The sequence below is a fragment of the Dunckerocampus dactyliophorus genome, chromosome 15, assembly GCF_027744805.1.
Source record: "Dunckerocampus dactyliophorus isolate RoL2022-P2 chromosome 15, RoL_Ddac_1.1, whole genome shotgun sequence".
Taxonomy (NCBI): domain Eukaryota; kingdom Metazoa; phylum Chordata; class Actinopteri; order Syngnathiformes; family Syngnathidae; genus Dunckerocampus; species Dunckerocampus dactyliophorus.
In genome coordinates this window covers 8971917-8991059 of record NC_072833.1, presented here as the reverse complement: position 1 = coordinate 8991059, position 19143 = coordinate 8971917, and the positions used below count along the sequence as shown (strand labels likewise).

Sequence of the window (19143 nt, the reverse complement as noted above, 5' to 3'; positions counted from 1 at the left end):
CCCCCGATGAATGTTTGGGGGGTTTGGCCCACCTCCCGGGGCGGAAAAGTGTCGTTTCAGCAACTTGAAAAAATGCGATTTTGCGACAGTGCTGTCACTGTCAAAACGGGTGAAAATCGACCCCTCGGAAAAGTTGGTTTTTTTGCCATCTTTGGGTCCTGCCGGGACCCCCGATGAATGTTTGGGGGGTCTGGCCCACCTCCCGAGGCGGAAAAGTGTCGTTTCAGCAAACTTGAATAAATGCGATTTCACCCGGCACTGTCGAAACGGGTGAAAATCGACACCTCGGAAAAGTTGGGTTTTTTGCCATCGTTGGGTCCTGCCGGGACCCCCGATGAATGTTTGGGGGGTTTGGCCCACCTCCCGGGGTGGAAAAGTGTCGTTTCAGCAACTTGAAAAAACTTGAAAAAATGCGTTTTCGCGACAGTGCCGGCACTGTCGAAACGGGTGAAAATCGACACCTCGGAAAAGTTGGGTTTTTTGCCATCGTTGGGTCCTGCCGGGACCCCCGATGAATGTTTGGGGGGTTTGGCCCACCTCCCGGGGCGGAAAAGTGTCGTTTCAGCAACTTGAAAAAACTTGAAAAAATGCAATTTCGCGACAGTCGAAACGGGTGAAAATCGACCCCTCGGAAAAGTTGGTTTTTTTGCCATCTTTGGGTCCTGCCGGGACCCCCGATGAATGTTTGGGGGGTTTGACCTAACTCCCGGGTCTGAAAGGTGTCGTTTTAGCAACTTGAAAAAACTTGAAAAAATGCGATTTCGCGACAGTGCGGCACTGTCGAAACGGGTGAAAATCGACACCTCGGAAAAGTTGGGTTTTTTGCCATCTTTGGTTCCTGCCGGGACCCCCGATGAATGTTTGGGGGGTTTGGCCCACCTCCCGGGTCGGAAAAGTGTCGTTTCAGCAACTTGAAAAAACTTGAAGAAATGCGTTTTCGCGACAGTGCCGGCACTGTCGAAACGGGTGAAAATCGACCCCTCGGAAAAGTTGGGGTTTTTGCCATCTTTGGGTCCTGCCGGGACCCCCGATAAATGGTTGGGGGGTTTGGCCCACCTCCCGGGTCGGAAAAGTGTCGTTTCAGCAACTTGAAAAAACTTGAAAAAATGCGTTTTCGCGACAGTGCCGGCACTGTCGAAACGGGTGAAAATCGACCCATCAGAAAAGTTGGGTTTTTTGCCATCGTTGGGTCCTGCCGGGACCCCCGATGAATGTTTGGGGGGTTTGGCCCACCTCCCGGGGCGGAAAAATTGTCGTTTCAGCAATTTGAAAAAATGCGATTTCACGACAATGCCGGCACTGTCGAAACGGGTGAAAATCGACCCCTCGGAAAAGGTGGGTTTTTTGCCATCTTTGTGTCCTGCCGGGACCCCCGATAAAAGTTTGGGGGGTTTGGCCCACCTCCCGGGGCGGAAAAGTGTCGTTTCAGCAACTTGAAAAAACTTGAAAAAATGCGTTTTCGCGACAGTGCCGGCACAGTCGAAACGGGTGAAAATCGACCCATCAGAAAAGTTGGGTTTTTTGCCATCTTTGGGTCCTGCCGGGACCCCCGATGAATGTTTGGGGGGTTTGGCCCACCTCCCGGGGCGGAAAAGTGTCGTTTCAGAAACTTGAAAAAATGCGATTTCACGACAGTGCCGGCACTGTCGAAACGGGTGAAAATCGACACCTCGGAAAAGTTGGGTTTTTTGCCATCGTTGGGTCCTGCCGGGACCCCCGATGAATGTTTGGGGGGTTTGGCCCACCTCCCGGGGTGGAAAAGTGTCGTTTCAGCAACTTGAAAAAACTTGAAAAAATGCAATTTCGCGACAGTCGAAACGGGTGAAAATCGACCCCTCGGAAAAGTTGGTTTTTTTGCCATCTTTGGGTCCTGCCGGGACCCCCGATGAATGTCTGGGGGGTTTGGCTCACCTCCCGGGGCGGAAAAGTGTCGTTTCAGCAACTTGAAAAAACTTGAAAAAATGCGTTTTCGCGACAGTGCCGGCACTGTCGAAACGGGTGAAAATCGACCCATCAGAAAAGTTGGGTTTTTTGCCATCTTTGGGTCCTGCCGGGACCCCCGATGAATGTTTGGGGGGTTTGGCCCACCTCCCGGGGCGGAAAAGTGTCGTTTCAGCAACTTGAAAAAATGCGATTTCGCGACAGTGCCGGCACTGTCGAAACGGGTGAAAATCGACCCCTCGGAAAAGTTGGGGTTTTTGCCATCTTTGTGTCCTGCCGGGACCCCCGATGAATGTTTGGGGGGTTTGGCCCACCTCCCGGGGCGGAAAAGTGTTGTTTCAGCAACTTGAAAAAACTTGAAAAAATGCGATTTCGCGACAGTCGAAACGGGTGAAAATCGGGTGAAAATCGACCCATCAGAAAAGTTGGGTTTTTTGCCATCTTTGGGTCCTGCCGGGACCCCCATGAATGTTTGGGGGGTTTGGCCCACCTCCCGGGGCGGAAAAGTGTCGTTTCAGCAACTTGAAAAAATGCGATTTTGCGACAGTGCCGGCACTGTCAAAACGGGTGAAAATCGACCCCTCGGAAAAGTTGGGTTTTTTGCCATCTTTGGGTCCTGCCGGGACCCCCGATGAATGTTTGGGGGGTCTGGCCCACCTCCCGGGTCGGAAAAGTGTCGTTTCAGCAACTTGAAAAAATGCGTTTTCGCGACAGTGCCGGCACTGTCGAAACGGGTGAAAATCGACCCCTCGGAAAAGTTGGGTTTTTTGGCATCTTTGTGTCCTGCCGGGACCCCCGATGAATGTTTGGGGGGTTTGGCCCACCTCCCGGGGCGGAAAAGTGTCGTTTCAGCAACTTGAAAAAATGCGATTTTGCGACAGTGCTGTCACTGTCAAAACGGGTGAAAATCGACCCCTCGGAAAAGTTGGTTTTTTTGCCATCTTTGGGTCCTGCCGGGACCCCCGATGAATGTTTGGGGGGTCTGGCCCACCTCCCGAGGCGGAAAAGTGTCGTTTCAGCAAACTTGAATAAATGCGATTTCACCCGGCACTGTCGAAACGGGTGAAAATCGACACCTCGGAAAAGTTGGGTTTTTTGCCATCGTTGGGTCCTGCCGGGACCCCCGATGAATGTTTGGGGGGTTTGGCCCACCTCCCGGGGTGGAAAAGTGTCGTTTCAGCAACTTGAAAAAACTTGAAAAAATGCGTTTTCGCGACAGTGCCGGCACTGTCGAAACGGGTGAAAATCGACACCTCGGAAAAGTTGGGTTTTTTGCCATCGTTGGGTCCTGCCGGGACCCCCGATGAATGTTTGGGGGGTTTGGCCCACCTCCCGGGGCGGAAAAGTGTCGTTTCAGCAACTTGAAAAAACTTGAAAAAATGCGTTTTCGCGACAGTGCCGGCACAGTCGAAACGGGTGAAAATCGACCCATCAGAAAAGTTGGGTTTTTTGCCATCTTTGGGTCCTGCCGGGACCCCCGATGAATGTTTGGGGGGTTTGGCCCACCTCCCGGGGCGGAAAAGTGTCGTTTCAGAAACTTGAAAAAATGCGATTTCACGACAGTGCCGGCACTGTCGAAACGGGTGAAAATCGACACCTCGGAAAAGTTGGGTTTTTTGCCATCGTTGGGTCCTGCCGGGACCCCCGATGAATGTTTGGGGGGTTTGGCCCACCTCCCGGGGTGGAAAAGTGTCGTTTCAGCAACTTGAAAAAACTTGAAAAAATGCAATTTCGCGACAGTCGAAACGGGTGAAAATCGACCCCTCGGAAAAGTTGGTTTTTTTGCCATCTTTGGGTCCTGCCGGGACCCCCGATGAATGTTTGGGGGGTTTGGCCCACCTCCCGGGGTGGAAAAGTGTCGTTTCAGCAACTTGAAAAAACTTGAAAAAATGCAATTTCGCGACAGTCGAAACGGGTGAAAATCGACCCCTCGGAAAAGTTGGTTTTTTTGCCATCTTTGGGTCCTGCCGGGACCCCCGATGAATGTCTGGGGGGTTTGGCTCACCTCCCGGGGCGGAAAAGTGTCGTTTCAGCAACTTGAAAAAACTTGAAAAATGCGTTTTCGCGACAGTGCCGGCACTGTCGAAACGGGTGAAAATCGACCCATCAGAAAAGTTGGGTTTTTTGCCATCTTTGGGTCCTGCCGGGACCCCCGATGAATGTTTGGGGGGTTTGGCCCACCTCCCGGGGCGGAAAAGTGTCGTTTCAGCAACTTGAAAAAATGCGATTTCGCGACAGTGCCGGCACTGTCGAAACGGGTGAAAATCGACCCCTCGGAAAAGTTGGGGTTTTTGCCATCTTTGTGTCCTGCCGGGACCCCCGATGAATGTTTGGGGGGTTTGGCCCACCTCCCGGGGCGGAAAAGTGTTGTTTCAGCAACTTGAAAAAACTTGAAAAAATGCGATTTCGCGACAGTCGAAACGGGTGAAAATCGGGTGAAAATCGACCCATCAGAAAAGTTGGGTTTTTTGCCATCTTTGGGTCCTGCCGGGACCCCCATGAATGTTTGGGGGGTTTGGCCCACCTCCCGGGGCGGAAAAGTGTCGTTTCAGCAAACTTGAAAAAATTCGATTTCGCGACAGTGCCGGCACTGTCGAAACGGGTGAAAATCGACACCTCGGAAAAGTTGGGTTTTTTGCCATCTTTGGGTCCTGCCGGGACCCCCGATGAATGTTTGGGGGGTTTGGCCCACCTCGCGAGGCGGAAAAGTGTCGTTTCAGCAAACTTGAAAAAATGCGATTTCGCGACAGTGCCGGCACTGTCGAAACGGGTGAAAATCGACCCCTCGGAAAAGTTGGGGTTTTTGCCATCTTTGGGTCCTGCCGGGACCCCCGATAAATGTTTGGGGGGTTTGGCCCACCTCCCGGGTCGGAAAAGTGTCGTTTCAGCAACTTGAAAAAACTTGAAAAAATGCGATTTCGCGACAGTGCCGGCACTGTCGAAACGGGTGAAAATCGACCCCTCGGAAAAGTTGGGTTTTTTGCCATCTTTGGGTCCTGCCGGGACCCCCGATGAATGTTTGGGGGTTTGGCCCACCTCCCGGGACGGAAAAGTGTCGTTTCAGCAACTTGAAAAAATGCGATTTCGCGACAGTGCCGGCACTGTCGAAACGGGTGAAAATCGACACCTCGGAAAAGTTGGGTTTTTTGCCATCCTTGGGCCCTGCCGGGACCCCCGATGAATGTTTGGGGGGTTTGGCCCACCTCCCGGGTCGGAAAAGTGTCGTTTCAGCAACTTGAAAAAACTTGAAAAAATGCGATTTCGCGACAGTGCCGGCACTGTCGAAACGGGTGAAAATCGACCCCTCGGAAAAGTTGGGTTTTTTGCCATCTTTGGGTCCTGCCGGGACCCCCGATGAATGTTTGGGGGGTTTGGCCCACCTCGCGAGGCGGAAAAGTGTCGTTTCAGCAAACTTGAAAAAATGCGATTTCGCGACAGTGCCGGCACTGTCGAAACGGGTAAAAATCGACCCCTCGAAAAAGTTGGGTTTTTTGCCATCTTTGGGTCCTGCCGGGACCCCCGATGAATGTTTGGGGGGTTTGGCCCACCTCCCGGGGCGGAAAGGTGTCGTTTCAGCAACTTGAAAAAATGCGATTTCGCGACAGTGCCGGCACTGTCGAAACGGGTGAAAATCGACCCCTCGGAAAAGTTGGGTTTTTTGCCATCTTTGGGTCCTGCCGGGACCCAAAATGAATGTTTGGGGGGTTTGGCCCACCTCCCGGGTCGGAAAAGTGTCGTTTCAGCAACTTGAAAAAACTTGAAAAAATGCGATTTTGCGAAAATTGACCCCTCGGAACAGTTGGGTTTTTTGCCATCGTTGGGTCCTGCCGGGACCCCGATGAATGGTTGGGGGATTTGGCCCACCTCCCGGGGCGGAAAAGTGTTGTTTCAGCAACTTGAAAAAATGCGATTTCGCGACATTGCCGGCACTGTACAAACGGGTGAAAATCGACCCCTCGGAAAAGTTGGGTTTTTTGCCATCTTTGGATCCTGCCGGGACCCCCGATGAATGTTTGGCCCACCTGCCGGGGCGGAAAAGTGTCGTTTCAGCAACTTGAAAAAATGCGATTTCACGACAGTGCCGGCACTGTCGAAACGGGTGAAAATCGACCCCTCGGAAAAGTGGGGTATTTTGCCATCTTTGGGTCCTGCCGGGACCCCCGATGAATGTTTGGGGGGTTTGGTCCACCTCCCGGGGCGGAAAAGTGTCGTTTCAGCAACTTGAAAAAATGCGATTTCGCGACAGTGCCGGCACTGTCGAAACAGGTAAAAATCGACCCCCTCGGAAAAGTTGGGTTTTTTGCCATCGTTGGGTCCTGCCGGGACCCCGATGAATGGTTGGGGGTTTGGCCCACCTTCCGGGGCGGAAAAGTGTCGTTTCAGCAACTCGAAAAAATGCAATTTCGCGACAGTGCCGGCACTGTCGAAACGAGTGAAAATCGACCCCTCGGAAAAGTTGGGTTTTTTGCCATCTTTGGGTCCTGCCGGGACCCCCGATGAATGTTTGGGGTGTTTGGCCCACCTCCCGGGTCGGAAAAGTGTCGTTTCAGCAACTTGAAAAAACTTGAAAAAATGCGATTTCGCGACAGTGCCGGCACTGTCGAAACGGGTGAAAATCGACCCCTCGGAAAAGTTGGGTTTTTTGCCATCTTTGGGTCCTGCCGGGACCCCCGATGAATGTTTGGGGGTTTGGCCCACCTCCCGGGACGGAAAAGTGTCGTTTCAGCAACTTGAAAAAATGCGATTTCGCGACAGTGCCGGCACTGTCGAAACGGGTGAAAATCGAACCCTCGGAAAAGTTGGGTTTTTTGCCATCCTTGGGCCCTGCCGGGACCCCCGATGAATGTTTGGGGGGTTTGGCCCACCTCCCGGGTCGGAAAAGTGTCGTTTCAGCAACTTGAAAAAACTTGAAAAAATGCGATTTCGCGACAGTGCCGGCACTGTCGAAACGGGTGAAAATCGACCCCTCGGAAAAGTTGGGTTTTTTGCCATCTTTGGGTCCTGCCGGGACCCCCGATGAATGTTTGGGGGTTTTGGCCCACCTCGCGAGGCGGAAAAGTGTCGTTTCAGCAAACTTGAAAAAATGCGATTTCGCGACAGTGCCGGCACTGTCGAAACGGGTAAAAATCGACCCCTCGAAAAAGTTGGGTTTTTTGCCATCTTTGGGTCCTGCCGGGACCCCCGATGAATGTTTGGGGGGTTTGGCCCACCTCCCGGGGCGGAAAAGTGTCGTTTCAGCAACTTGAAAAAATGCGATTTCGCGACAGTGCCGGCACTGTCGAAACGGGTGAAAATCGACCCCTCGGAAAAGTTGGGTTTTTTGCCATCTTTGGGTCCTGCCGGGACCCAAAATGAATGTTTGGGGGGTTTGGCCCACCTCCCGGGTCGGAAAAGTGTCGTTTCAGCAACTTGAAAAAACTTGAAAAAATGCGATTTTGCGAAAATTGACCCCTCGGAACAGTTGGGTTTTTTGCCATCGTTGGGTCCTGCCGGGACCCCGATGAATGGTTGGGGGATTTGGCCCACCTCCCGGGGCGGAAAAGTGTTGTTTCAGCAACTTGAAAAAATGCGATTTCGCGACATTGCCGGCACTGTACAAACGGGTGAAAATCGACCCCTCGGAAAAGTTGGGTTTTTTGCCATCTTTGGATCCTGCCGGGACCCCCGATGAATGTTTGGCCCACCTGCCGGGGCGGAAAAGTGTCGTTTCAGCAACTTGAAAAAATGCGATTTCACGACAGTGCCGGCACTGTCGAAACGGGTGAAAATCGACCCCTCGGAAAAGTGGGGTATTTTGCCATCTTTGGGTCCTGCCGGGACCCCCGATGAATGTTTGGGGGGTTTGGTCCACCTCCCGGGGCGGAAAAGTGTCGTTTCAGCAACTTGAAAAAATGCGATTTCGCGACAGTGCCGGCACTGTCGAAACAGGTAAAAATCGACCCCCTCGGAAAAGTTGGGTTTTTTGCCATCGTTGGGTCCTGCCGGGACCCCGATGAATGGTTGGGGGTTTGGCCCACCTTCCGGGGCGGAAAAGTGTCGTTTCAGCAACTCGAAAAAATGCAATTTCGCGACAGTGCCGGCACTGTCGAAACGAGTGAAAATCGACCCCTCGGAAAAGTTGGGTTTTTTGCCATCTTTGGGTCCTGCCGGGACCCCCGATGAATGTTTGGGGTGTTTGGCCCACCTCCCGGGGTGGAAAAGTGCCGTTTCAGCAACTTGAAAATATGCGATTTCGCGACAGCCGGCACTGTCGAAACGGGTGAAAATCGACCTCTCGGAAAAGTTGGGTTTTTTGCCATCTTTGGGTCCTGCCGGGACCCCCAATGAATGTTTGAGGGGGTTTGGCCCACCTCCCGGGCCGGAAAAGTGTCGTTTCAGCAACTTGAATAAAATTGCGATTTCTGAAAAACGGACGAAAATTTACCTCTCTGAAAAGTTGGTTTTTTTGCCATTTTTGAGTCCTGCCGGGATGAATGTGTGGTGGGTTTGGCCTCCCTCAGGCTCTTTCAGTTACTTGGCCGTGTAATGGTACTACCTTGGCAGCTTTACAATAAGAACTAGTATGACAACTAATACAAGTATATACCGATGCTTTATTTTGTGTGTTTTCACAAAAATAATATATTACTTCTATGTAATACATCATATACTCATATATTTCCTGATATATCCTGATCTAATAAACAATCATAAGCAGGTTCAAGTAAAATTTCACTAATTGCACCAATGACAAATTTCACTTTTAATGTGTGTTTATATTTTATTTTTTTTTTATACTGTGACTCAACCAACCTCCAGGGAATGAAGCAACGTGACATGCAAATATTTTTTTATTATAAGTCCTTTATTCCCCTCTGGGAATTGTCACTTCCTCTTTTTTTTAACTTCTGTTTTATGTACACTACATAATAGTTGCCAGGTTACCATATAAATCGCTACAAAAGTCAATTGTGGGTGTAATTAAATTTCCGTCAGAGTGGCCAATTCCTGGTGATAGCTTTTCTTAGATATTTGAGTTCTGATGTTTTGTTTTTGGTGACTATCAAAAATAAGCACTATAACATCACATTTCTTCTTTAGTTTACTAGTACACAAAATAATAGCTGTTTTTCATGATTGGTCGGAAAGCCTGAATAGGTCAGTAAAGTCTCGCAACTTTTTGTTTTATTTTGGCAAGTATGCAAATATTTGAATCCCACACATATGTGAGTGCCCTTCCTTCTTTTTTTCCTATATGACATAATAATGTGAGCCCATCGTATCAGAAGCAATAGACTTTAATTTCTCAAGACTATTTAACATTGCAATTGGAATGTCAAGTGCTTTTAGATAAAATAAATTAAACAAACAACATAATACATTACAAAACAAAAAAAGACACACAAAAAAACCCAATGAAAATAAAATGGACTCTCAATCTCTTTTAGCAAAAATTGCACTTAAATACAAATCATAACCAAAAACAAAAAAAAAATAGATCATGTCTCTGGTCAGGAAAAAAAGCACTCCAATAAAAATCACACACTAAAAACAAATAAAATGGAGTATCAAGTCTTTGTAACCAAAATTGTAGATGAACAAATAATAAGCATTGGGTTTTATTCCCTAATAGGAAGGCTTAACATGTAGCGAACGACACTGTCTGTGAGCGTGCACCACTTTGCGCTGTTTTGTTTATATTTACTTTGCCGATCACATGCCTCTAAGTGTTGACTGTCGGGATGAAGGCTCCGCTGCACCTTGAGTGGCAGTTTTTTTTCGCAGTTGGGAAAACCGGACAGGATGGTTGTGTTTGAGGTGCGCATGCAAGTTGGTCGTATTCCCCTTCTTTGTCGCCACTGCTTTCCAACAAATGCGACATATAGGCCCGTCAGTTTTCATGGGCTCACCTTGTTAATTCTGTTTAAACCCGAAATATTCTCACACTGGGGCTGTGGCATTCGGCTTGGAAACCATTGCTTCACTCATATTTGCGTTGTTTGGTAGAACGAGATGAGGAAAAGAAACACGCACGCACATTTCAATTTATCAAGGCCGGCAAAATTATCAAGTTCACTTTTATTTATCATGCAATTAACTGATTTATTGATTATCGTGGCAGGCCTAGTTATATTATTTAAAAAGAAAAGGGTTATTTAATTACTATACTGTCACTAAAATTAACCTATTCCTTTACAACTAAGTGAACCAATTAAAATAAACAGAAATGAGGAAATTATGTGATGAAAAAGAGGAAGCAAATACTGCCCTAAAGAGGAAGCAAGTACTACACTAAAGAGCAGAAGTTCAAACTCAGAGCACACAACTGACCTGATCTCTTGACTGTTGACTGAACTCTGCTGCTTCGGAAAATATGCTGACCCAAAGGTAATTTTTTTTTCTTCTTTCAACAACCTTTTTTTGTTTTTTTTTAATATTTATTTCTGCCGACATACAAATCATCACATTTATTTTTTGCTGTAGGACAGGTGCAACAGTCCTCTTGGTGTTTTCCCTGTTAGCTCCTGACTGCATGGCCGCTGGTGCAGACAAAAAGGGATTTGAAATGTGTGTGACGTCACAGAGGCGAGTGGAAGACCTTTTCGATCAAAATCTAACCTCCGTTCCGTTAGATCTCCCGAGCACCACTGAGTATCTGGATATCTCCCACAACTCTATCCGAAGACTTGCCACAAGGGCTTTCCACCGACTGTCTCGACTGTGTTTTCTGAAAGCAACCCACTGCGGCCTCAGAGATATCTCTAACAGTGTGTTTACACACACTCCAGCGCTCAAAGTTGTCAATATTTCCAGCAATGAATTAACTATTATTCCTGATTTTACTCTGCAACAACTGACAATCTTGGATTTGGCCCACAATTTGTACAAGAGCTATCAGATACCGGAGTCTTTTCAGAACCTTACAAATCTAAAAGTGCTGTCCTTAGGAAGTAAAACAGCTCTGTCGGTGGATTTAAATGACTTTACACCACTGATGAACATCTCCTTGCAACATTTGCTTCTCGGTGCAGGTGTTCGCTGGCAAAAGTATGAATCAGGAGCTCTTGGAAAACTGTCCCTGCGGAAAATGTCCCTTTTTGCATCATTTTGCGAGCGCTTCGATTTGTTCCAGAACCTCCTGGGGGATTTGAATGTGACGCAAGCAACTGCACTGAGGTTGGTCAAAGTGTTTTCCGATGACTGCAATGTCCCTGACAACGTTTTCCAAAACTTGAGAGCGATGCCTTACTTGCAAAACCTCACCATCATGAGCACCTGGACAAATAGTTCTTTCATGGAGATGTTGCTGAAGGACGTTGGACTCTCGTCTATTCAGGAACTCTCGTTCGTCAACATCACATACAATGAAGATAAGCCGGATGGGATTCAGTTTCACACCCTCAATCACACAATGAGTCTTCGCTATGTGACATTTGATGGCATCAAACATTATCAGTACAGGTACCCCATAATTAACATGAGCGTTGAGGAGTGGTCAAATCTCAGCTATTTAAAGTTTTCTGGGAGTGGTATGAACATTTTACCATGCAAACTCATATCCACCTTGCCATCATTGGAAACACTGGACATTTCAGATAACCTCTTGTCAGATTACGGTTTCTGGTGGCCTTCTTGTTCCTTCACCTCCGTCTTCCCAAAGCTGAAGCGCTTATCGATGAGTAAAAACCGCTTCCGTAGTCTAGCATTCATCTCAAGACAGACACACCAGATGAAGACACTGGAGTCCTTAGATTTGAGCTTCAACTCCATTGAGTTGAAAGACAACTGCTCTTGGCCCATGCATCTGACCGAGCTCAATCTAAGGAATAACAATCTCGGCAACAGCATTTTCAAGTACCTGTCATCAAATTTTGAGCGGATTGATTTATCAAAAACGGGAATAACAGTCATAACCTACGAGGACTTGTCCCGGTTTCCCAAACTGACCCACCTCCAGCTCAGTTTCAACAGCATCCAAGCGCTCCCTGAGCTACTTGATGCCCCCACTCTAATCAGCTTCTCTGTGGACCAGAATGCTATCACATCTCTTTCCAAGAATGTCTTTGGGGGACTTCCCAACCTTCGGACCCTCAAAGCTGGAAACAATCCCTTTATATGCTCCTGCGACCTCCACTGGTTCCTCACTGTCTTAAACAAGTCCTTGCTCTTGGACTGGCCCTTGGACTATTCCTGCGGCACACCGGCGAAGTTGGCAGGCCTACCGCTCTCCGAGTACAAAGCCAGCGTGATCTCATGCGAAACATGGCTCCAGACGGCAGTTGCATTCTCAGTGATAATCGTCATATCGACAGCCCTGGGCCTGCTTTTCTACAAACTGGACGGCGTGTGGTACACAAAGATGTTGTGGGTATGGATTAGGGTGAAGAAGCGCGGCAAGAAACGCTCACACATGCTGAAGAATGGGTCGTTTTCACACCACGCGTTTATCTCCTACAGTCACCATGATGCAGACTTTGTGCACAGTAAGCTGGTGCCCTCCCTGGAGAATGGTGGCCTTGTCTTATGTGTCCATGAACGCGATTTTGTACCAGGCGATTGGATCATCGACAACATCATCAACTGTGTGGAGTCCAGCTACAAAGTGATATTTGTCCTCTCGAAACATTTTGTCCAAAGCGAATGGTGCAACTACGAGCTTTTCTTTGCCCAGCACAGAGCCATTGACATTCAGCACGACTCGTTGGTTTTCATCCTATTAGAGCCAATCCCAATGGATGCTTTGCCCAAAAAGTACTTGAGACTTAGAAGTTTGCTCAGGCAGCAGACGTACCTCAAGTGGCCGACGGATGAGCGCAAGCAGCAGGTTTTTTGGGCGAGTCTTAAAGCCATGCTGCACATGGCAGACAAATCCGTTGTCTTGAAGGACATGGCGTTGGCACTTTCTGATATTGCCGCTCAAGTTACAAACCAAGTTTAACACCATAAACAGTGCAAACTCTTTAAGTCGTCCCCGTTTATGTCAACAACCCGTCTACGTCGACCAACTCATCAAGTCCTGGTCCACAGTGTTCTGCTTATTATTAAAAAGTGCCCTCTTAATTTGACGTCAACATACATGGTCTGCCTCTTTTGCTGACATAAAATTTGAGACCCAAAGGAGTAATTTCTGTTAAAATGGTTCAGTTTATGTCCAGAGGTGTTGTAGTTTGGTTAACTTCACTAAGCAATGTGAAACAACAACACAACTACTGTCTAATTACACAGCATTATTTGATTACATTGAAGGTAGAAAAGTGCTGTAGAAGTGAAATTCAACTGCAGCACATCTTTTGTCAATAAATTTGAATTTGTACACAGATTTCATATGTAATTTTATTGTTTATTTAAAAGAATATTCCCATGTACCACTAACTGGAGCCTGCAGATCGCCAGTGGTACTCGTACCACAGTTTGAAAATCAATGTACTGAACCTTTATGTACCGTTATAGAAGTGAACTGTCATTGCGATAGTTAAAAATGCCTGACTGAAATGCTGTCTGCATAATTTGCTATTTGTGCAAATGTGTGACGTTAGCCCAACTGCTGGTCTATAAAATGCTGTTCTTGTACAAGTACTCCGTGGTCACATTTGATTGTAATCCTCTCATCTATAATCCATTAACTAGCGAGCACTTTCACCATGTCAGTGAAGTTGATAAGTGGTTGCTGGTCTTCTAATGTAAAAATATTTTTAAGAAAATGAGCCAACAAACACAAATCAAAGCCCACAACAGAGACAAGAAAGAGATGATGATCATGATGGTTAAGTGGTTTTAATCACCATCTGCCCTTTTTTTTAGTCAGGCTCTGTCATGTTTACTTCTCCTTTTTTTTTTATTTGAGTCATTGCCGTCACATATGAAATCCCAAAAATAGGTCTTGGTTATGAATGAGGTAATCATTAGAGCAGTGATTCCCAACCGCTGTGCTACGGAACGTGCGGTTGTCTCCCAACCTGATGGTTACTGGTTCGATCCTACGTCTGTGAAAATATTTCAAAACATTACAAGGATAGTTCAACTTTCATTCTTCATTTCAGTTCAGCTTTGGCATTTCAGCATTCACACACAATTTTGGTGAGGGATATATTATTATTATTTATTTTTTACTGAATGAATGAATTAAATAAACAAAAATACACCTCTGCTCTGGCCTGTACTGTCTGTTGGAGTCTCCTACATAGAACAGAACCGAAAAATATAAGAACGTAACCTAAAAGGAGTTGAGGCTTACATTCATTTCGCAAAAAACAAACAAACAAAAAGTGAGACAATAAAGATATTTAACTTTAGACTGTCATAAGACACTTTTTTTTTTAAGTAAGTCCCAAGAGCCTGCCTGAGTGTTTCTTATACTGTAGGCTGTGCAAAATGTCAGTGGTTCATTATTTGTCCATTAGCTCGATACTTAGCCATGCATTGAAGTAAATCATGTGTGGCAGAATCACCCCATTTCTTTCCAATTAACCAGCAGCGTCTGCTGGCAGAGCTTTCGAACACAGCTTAATTGGACGCTGAGCCAAACAAAGTCCACAATTTCCGCCGCAGCTCCCGTTGACATATTTTTATTGCACATAACGGCAGCTTCATGAGCTCTTTGCTGTTTCTTGCTCTGAATTGTGTTTGTTGGATGGAAAGAAACATCTTTTATGAGCTGTTAGCAAACTATTAACAGACAAATACTTTAGCCACACACAGCTAATTTGACCACCCTTGGGTCTTCTTGGATATAATGACACCAGGGCCTGCGTATCAAATAGAATAAAGAACATTTCATATTGCACACTGTAGATGTGCCTCAATTTGTGCACTTCCTTACCCACATGCTGCGCTCAAAACAGTCAGAATGATGAGTGAGTCATGATGTCATCACAGTGATGGACACTTACCATCGTCAATAGGTGCCATCTCAGCTACACAGCAGCGAAAAGGGAGGGACTAACTCGATTTACTGCACTCAGGAACGAAGTACACGACGTACACAACATACTTATTAAAGTGCATGGATGGGCGTATTCGATTTGAGACACACCCCAAGTAATTAGTTACTTAGTTACAAACATTTGAAAGGGTAGTGCTGTCCAAAATCCATTCCCGACTTCTTCTTTCCTTTTTAATTGTGAATTGCAACCACTGGCGTTAGTCCCTCCCTTCTGCTATGGAGCCAAGATGGCGACTATTATAGGGTGGTAAGTGTCCATAACTGCTCACTCACTATTTTGGGCGCGTTGAGTTCTGACAATGCACTGCATTTTTCCGTACTTCTGCATTCAAAAACTATAAGTATGGAAGTGGAGCGAATTTAGTTAGACCCAACACATAATTTAGCTGCACGTATAAATGTCTCCACACGATGGCAGCATATCCTCGCTATTGTGTGCTGATTAGGTAGATTTGGTAGCAGCCAGAATGAAGGAATGATAATAATAATAATAATAATAATAATGTTATTTACATCCCTTAAGATCCTGGCAAAGTATGGCAGCCTGTGTAGGACACATATCGAAAAAAGGAATATTGCTAATATTCTCTACAGTAGCCAACCTAGTGCTGCACTAATGAAATGTTGATTGGTAACTGGTTGTTATAAATTGAGTAAGTTAATAAATTGCTTACTCAAAACATTTTTTGTTTCACTCCCATTTCTTCTTTTTGTATTTTGAAACTACATAGAACCTCCTTAAAATCCAACAGTGCAAAATGTAACTTCTTGCAATTCTTCAACTGGCCTTAAAAGTTTCATCAGGAATGCACACACTGTTACGCGTACACTGGACATCGGAGGTTGCTTATTTATTTATTTGACTACTCTTCATTTTTGTCCTAGTCCTTAAACGTGGCTGCTGTGACAAATTAATTTCCTGCAAATGATCAATAAAGGATCCATAAAGGAGGTATTATCTAGCACAGTCAATGAGAAGAACCTGAGCTCAAACTCGGCCTACTTTTTTATAAGACAGGAATAGTATTTCATTAATAGCCAATGAGAAGTGGTTAGAATACAATTTATAGTACTACCTTTCTCGCTGACTCAGCAGAGCTTCCAGCTAATTTAATTTAGCTCCATCCAGTGGCCACTCCATCTTGATTTTGCACCCCGCTCTTGACCTATACGTGAACAATTTAACCACATATAAATACAAGACTGTAAGACAACGTAACAATATCGAACAAAATAATGCAATTATTCATTCATTCATTTTCTATGCCGCTTAATCCTCATTAGGGACGTGGGGGTATGCTGGAGCCTATCCCAGCTGACTTTGGGGAGGAGGTGGGGTACACCCTGGACTGGTTGCCAGCCAATCGCAGGGCGCATATAGACAAACGACCATTCACGCTCCCATTCATACCTATGGATAATTTAGAGCCGCCAATGAACCTAACATGCACGTTTTTGGAATGTGGGAGGAAGCCAGAGTACCTGGAGAAAACCCACACGCTCACAAACTCCACACAGAGATGTCCAGTTCAATTCGATTCAAACCCAGATCTTCCAGATCTCCTGACTGTGAGGCCAACACCGTGCGGCCATAATACAGCTAAGAGTACAAAATAAGTAAATAAAGGCAACAAAACTGCTACCACTGCAAACGAACAACACAACAAAGAACAGATATATGTGAATAGAAGACAACTAAAAAATAATATCAATCTCATCACACTAGCATCGATCCCTTAGTATCTATACTATCACCATTAGGATCCATCTACCCAACCTTAAATGAAACAGGATATTTAATCTACTAAACCCCATTATCTTATTCAGAAGGTCATGGATTGTGTTGCTGCTGGCTAAACCTAAATCATTTCTTATATAAAGCAGCCTTCTCCCGGGTGCAATAATTGATGCAATAAGCTCATTAACACTTAATGTGTCAGTTGCTAACAACGTCAGATGTAAGGACAGCAGCTAATTTTGAAGTAAATGATTCCACCCACTGATAAAGTGTCATTGGATAGCGTGGTTTAAATACATTCCGCAGGTCTCATAAATTAAACATGGCGCCACTTGTTTGTTCATCTGGGATGCAAAACGTCCTGTAGGTGATGATGATAATGACAGCCATGCTTCCTTGCTGACGGCTGCCTGATGAGAACCAACACCTGGGCTCAGTAAAGACCAGGGGGTGGGCGGGCGACTCGCTACAAATATCAGTACTTTCGATACTAAGGGTATCAGCATTGTATTGATACTGGCGTGGTGAGATTGATATTTTTTTTTTACAAATATGTCTTTTTTGTCGTTGTGTTGTTCATATTGTTTACAAACTCAGGGAATAAGTTGTTGGACACACAGAATCTTGTGTGTGGACCCCATATGCAGAGGCGTGAGCATGAAAAACAGCTGAAGTCTCTTTAATGAGAGTCACACAAAGTACAACAAAGCCAACAAAGGAGGGAGCAGCAGGCACTGGCTGAGCTTTGTCTTGAACTGGCAAAGGGCACCATGAAATCTTACTGTCATAAAACAAAGAAAAGCAGAGGCTCAGGCTGGATGGCAGGGAAACAACTGGGCATACTACTAGAAGACATGACAACTCGTCCAAAAAGTACAAGAACTCCAAGTGAGCGTGGAAGAAAGAAGAAAGCCGGTTCCCAGCAACAAACAATTGGTTTTAAGTCGCCAGACAGCCAGTCAGTGCAGGGACACCCAGTACAGAGTAGTAGTTTTTGCTTTTCTTCACCTATTTTGCACAATTGTCTTTAGTTTGTATGTAATAGAAGGGAATAATGGTATTATTTTGTTGAAATAAAAGGGAATTATGGTATTATTTTGTTACATTGCCTTATGTTCTATTCACATTCACATGTACACAGTTTTGTTAAAAGAAAGGATTTTTTTTTAGTTTATATCAGTATCATCAATACTGGTCCTGTACTTACCTGGTATCAGATTGATACCAAAATCGCCCATCCCTAGTAAAAAAAGAATACTGTTTCTGTTTTTTTTTTTTAATATGGTGCATTAGTGCTCAATTTCCCTTCATGTGTCTTCCACTTGTCCATGCGTCCGATCCTATAAAGGCAAGATGAAGGATAAACAATGTCTTTTCACAACATTTCCTTAGCGCATTTTACCGAAAGCTAACTGTGGAGATTAGTGAGTCAACCAGCAATCATGCTGTCAATTCCTATTTATTATTCATAGAGCCATGGTAACAGGAAAAGCTGTGGTCCTCGTGAGGCCGGCTGTCTGCAGAACCTCATTAGGCCGGGCTCAAAATGATTACAGCTACACAGCTTAGTCATACTCGTATTAGGGTGCAATTGGCAACAGATTAATTAGGCACTGTCAGTCATCTATGCCATCTTTGCATGTGTATCGTCATAAACACTTCTTGATGAAGACTAAAAACTCAGATGCTTTATTGCATCACAGTAGGGGAACCTGGGGGGATACACTTGATCAGGAGAGGGCAAACCTTTGGGCCAGAGTCCTCAAGAAACGCATTAGGAACACACTTTGCTGTAATGGATTGAGATCCTGCAGTGCCCGCAAGGTCCCCCTGCTCAGGAAGACACATGTACAGGCTTGTTTGTTTGCCAATGAACACCTGAATGATCCAGACAAGGCTTAGGAGAATGTGATGTGGTCACATGAGGCCAAAATTGAGCTCTTTGGCATCATCTTGGTAGAGAACTGCTGACTATAAGACCAACAATCCTTCTGTCAAACATGGAGCTGGAAAGTTTCTGCTTTGGGATAAGAGTACAGGAAGACTTCACCGCACTGAGGAGTTGATAAACGAGGCCATGTACTGTTGAATCTTGGATGAGAACCTCTTCCGTCTTCCAGCCTGAAAATGACCAAAATATACAGCCAAAATACAGTATAGTGCCCCACAGTTTGCCGTGGCAATGCGTGTCATTGAGATGGCACGAAGACGAGTGGGCACACTGTTTGTGCACTGTTTATACACTTGGCAAGCAATTCATAAATGAAAATGGTGGCACGTTGGCACAAAATGCCTCTCTCCCGCGCAATTTATTTACACCTAAGTCAAGTACTGTTTACAGCTAGTGTACAACAACGCGCATGGGCATGCATTGTCAGCATCACTTCTCACATCCGTGAAGCAGTCGTGGTATTATTTGGTCCCGCTTTGCAGCCTAGCTTCATTACTTCCTCTTGTTATATACTAATTAATTAATTCCCTCCGCAAGGGACCTACAAGATGTTGACTCCAGAGAAGAAGCTCTTGTTGTAGAAAAGTAAGG

At 45.8% G+C, this 19143-nt stretch overlaps 1 protein-coding gene across 1 annotated transcript; it reads left to right on the top strand.

Annotated features, from left to right (window-relative positions):
- The first annotated feature begins 10253 nt into the window (after positions 1-10253).
- On the top strand, positions 10254-13488 carry LOC129168537 (toll-like receptor 1). Its single transcript, XM_054753940.1, has 2 exons — positions 10254-10308; positions 10405-13488. Exons 1-2 carry the CDS (start codon positions 10295-10297, stop codon positions 12857-12859), a joined length of 2469 nt encoding a protein of 822 aa, XP_054609915.1. The 5' UTR covers positions 10254-10294; the 3' UTR covers positions 12860-13488.
- The last annotated feature ends 5655 nt before the right edge of the window (positions 13489-19143 follow it).